General features: G+C 48.7%; 1 protein-coding gene across 1 annotated transcript; it reads right to left on the bottom strand.

The window, feature by feature from the left end:
- Positions 1 to 1169: 1169 nt before the first annotated feature.
- On the bottom strand, positions 1170 to 1589 carry PPTG_22336 (hypothetical protein; the record flags this gene model as incomplete). Its single annotated transcript, XM_008903376.1, has 1 exon — positions 1170 to 1589. The coding sequence occupies one exon, from the start codon at positions 1587 to 1589 to the stop codon at positions 1170 to 1172; it is 420 nt and encodes a 139-aa protein (XP_008901624.1).
- Between the last annotated feature and the right edge of the window lie 553 nt (positions 1590 to 2142).

Below are 2142 nucleotides of genomic sequence, written 5' to 3'. Positions count from 1 at the left end.
AAAAACAGGTAACAATGAAGCCTGTAAGTAGCTGTACTGTAGGCTACTCCACTGTGCAAAAGATCACCACGAAATATAATACCATAGCCGCGAGGTATATCTACTATCACTTCTTTTTGGACGTTTGGATATTCGAAACAACCCGTAAAACACGAAGTTTCGTGTCATTCTCCAAAGATACAATGACACTTGCAGGCACCGAACCCGGAAACCTTTCACCACATTGATCTCGTAATTCTGCCGTGTAATCTTGATTGGGCTCTTGAGCTTCTCCACCAGGCCGAGAATGCATGAAGGAAAATACTGTAGGTTGATACTTCTCGTCTCTAATACACGCGTCCTCGTTAATGACTTTTTGGACAAGTTTTAGTGCCGAAATCAGTCGAATAACGCGCGACTGGCTTCGAAATGGGTCCTCCGACCTCTCGAAAAACTGGTGTGTATGTGCATGATCGTGCTTCGCTAAGCAATGCGTCGAAAGTAGACGTATCCAGTTGCAAAGACACTATGGCAAAGCCGGAAGGCGGAAACGAGGGCCGCATGGTGGAGGTAGCCGTAGTTGAAAACTATATTTGCTGTAGCCACGGCAACGCCAAAAATTAGATTTGCCGTTGCCGACGGATCGTCTATTTTTTGCAACAAATATTTTTTTTTGAGGGCCCTCCCAGCTGGACGGCCTCCTTAGTTTCCCTCGTGAAGCTCGTGTAGATGGCCCATCACCAGAGCAGCTGTATCGGGAGTCATACAGCGTGTCTTTTTATAAACCTCCTTGGCGACATGAAACTAGCACACTAGGAATACAAAGTGGTTGACGGGTCCGAAGACTTCATGCACTGAATTCCATTGGGCTGCGTCGGTATCGCCCATCACGTATCGCACACACAATGGCTTCCCAGCCAAAGGCAGGTACACCCGTCTTAGTAGGCCCAGCACTTTAGAGTGATTGTGCTGCTGTTGTTGCGATACAATGCAGATTGCCACGAGTTGAAAGTGCTTCACTCTGTCGGAAATGCCTACTACAACGACTGGATAGCCAACTTGAGTCAGCTTGTAAGTAGCGTCCATGTGAAGGACAAAACCCCGGTAGTCGAAGAAGATTCTTTGAGCTGACACCAACTACGAACAGATCTACGTCACTGTCATTTCCCGTTGTGGGGTTGCCGTCCCTATCAATTCGAGAAGTAAACGAACAGCCATTTCCTCTTCTTGGCCTGTAAAGGTAATACCCCAGACTCGTGCCGAATTGCATCTAGGACGTCGCTTCCGCCGAACCTTCCGGTCACGTGGTGGTGAGTGAAACGTTGCACGATGACCAGGGTTGGTGCGGTTGCAGCAATGATACTGAAGCGCTGAAGAAGTGCGTCCCAGATCCACATTGGCTTTACCCCTTGCGTTGACCAATCCTTGATTACTCCTTCCTTGGAGGAGCCAAAACAGGATGACCCTGCGGACGAGCTGGCGCCAAATGACTGTAGGCTTCTTCGGTCGAGACAAGCCTGCTGAGCTGACAATCCATGAGCCGGGCACTCTGTAGCGACGACTACCACTACACAGGCCTTGCAGCCACAGCGCAGAAGCTGGACGCGCATGGGATGAGGGATAAGATGCATACAGATGTGGCATTACCCTAGCTCGCTTTTCACAATACGATATTTCTTGAAGTTCGCTAACAGAGCGTCTACCTCGGGCTGTGGCATCGCCACAGCAATAAGCTGCCAGGAGTGACGATGGTGGTGGAGAGCCATTTTGTAGAGATGAGGGGCGTGGCGAAGAGGGGGGCTAAAGCTTGAATGGGTGTTTTGCAGAATGAAATAAGGTGGATTCTTGCAGGACATCAGTTTGGCGGTGATTGGTTAAAAAGGGACACTTCTTGTGGCATGGTGCCAATGGTTAAGTGCGGATGGTGGCTAACACTTCTGTGGTACAACTGCTGGTTTTGTGGTGCTAGCAGTACATTATTGGTATTTCTTGTACACTTGTTGGTGCTGCCAGTACACTCTCCTGTTCAGGCCTCATTAATTGAGGGAAATAGATTTATATCCCGCATAGTACATCAATTAAGTTCTCCGATCGCCCCTCGCTAAAACTGGCAAGTTGTTAGGTGTGTTAAATCGCCCAGTGCTGACACATTGCCAATTTGGT

The sequence above is a fragment of the Phytophthora parasitica genome (assembly GCF_000247585.1).
Source record: "Phytophthora parasitica INRA-310 unplaced genomic scaffold supercont2.15, whole genome shotgun sequence".
In the NCBI taxonomy this organism is placed as follows: Eukaryota; Oomycota; class Peronosporomycetes; order Peronosporales; family Peronosporaceae; genus Phytophthora; species Phytophthora nicotianae.
This window is presented reverse-complemented; position numbering and strand designations above follow the sequence as displayed.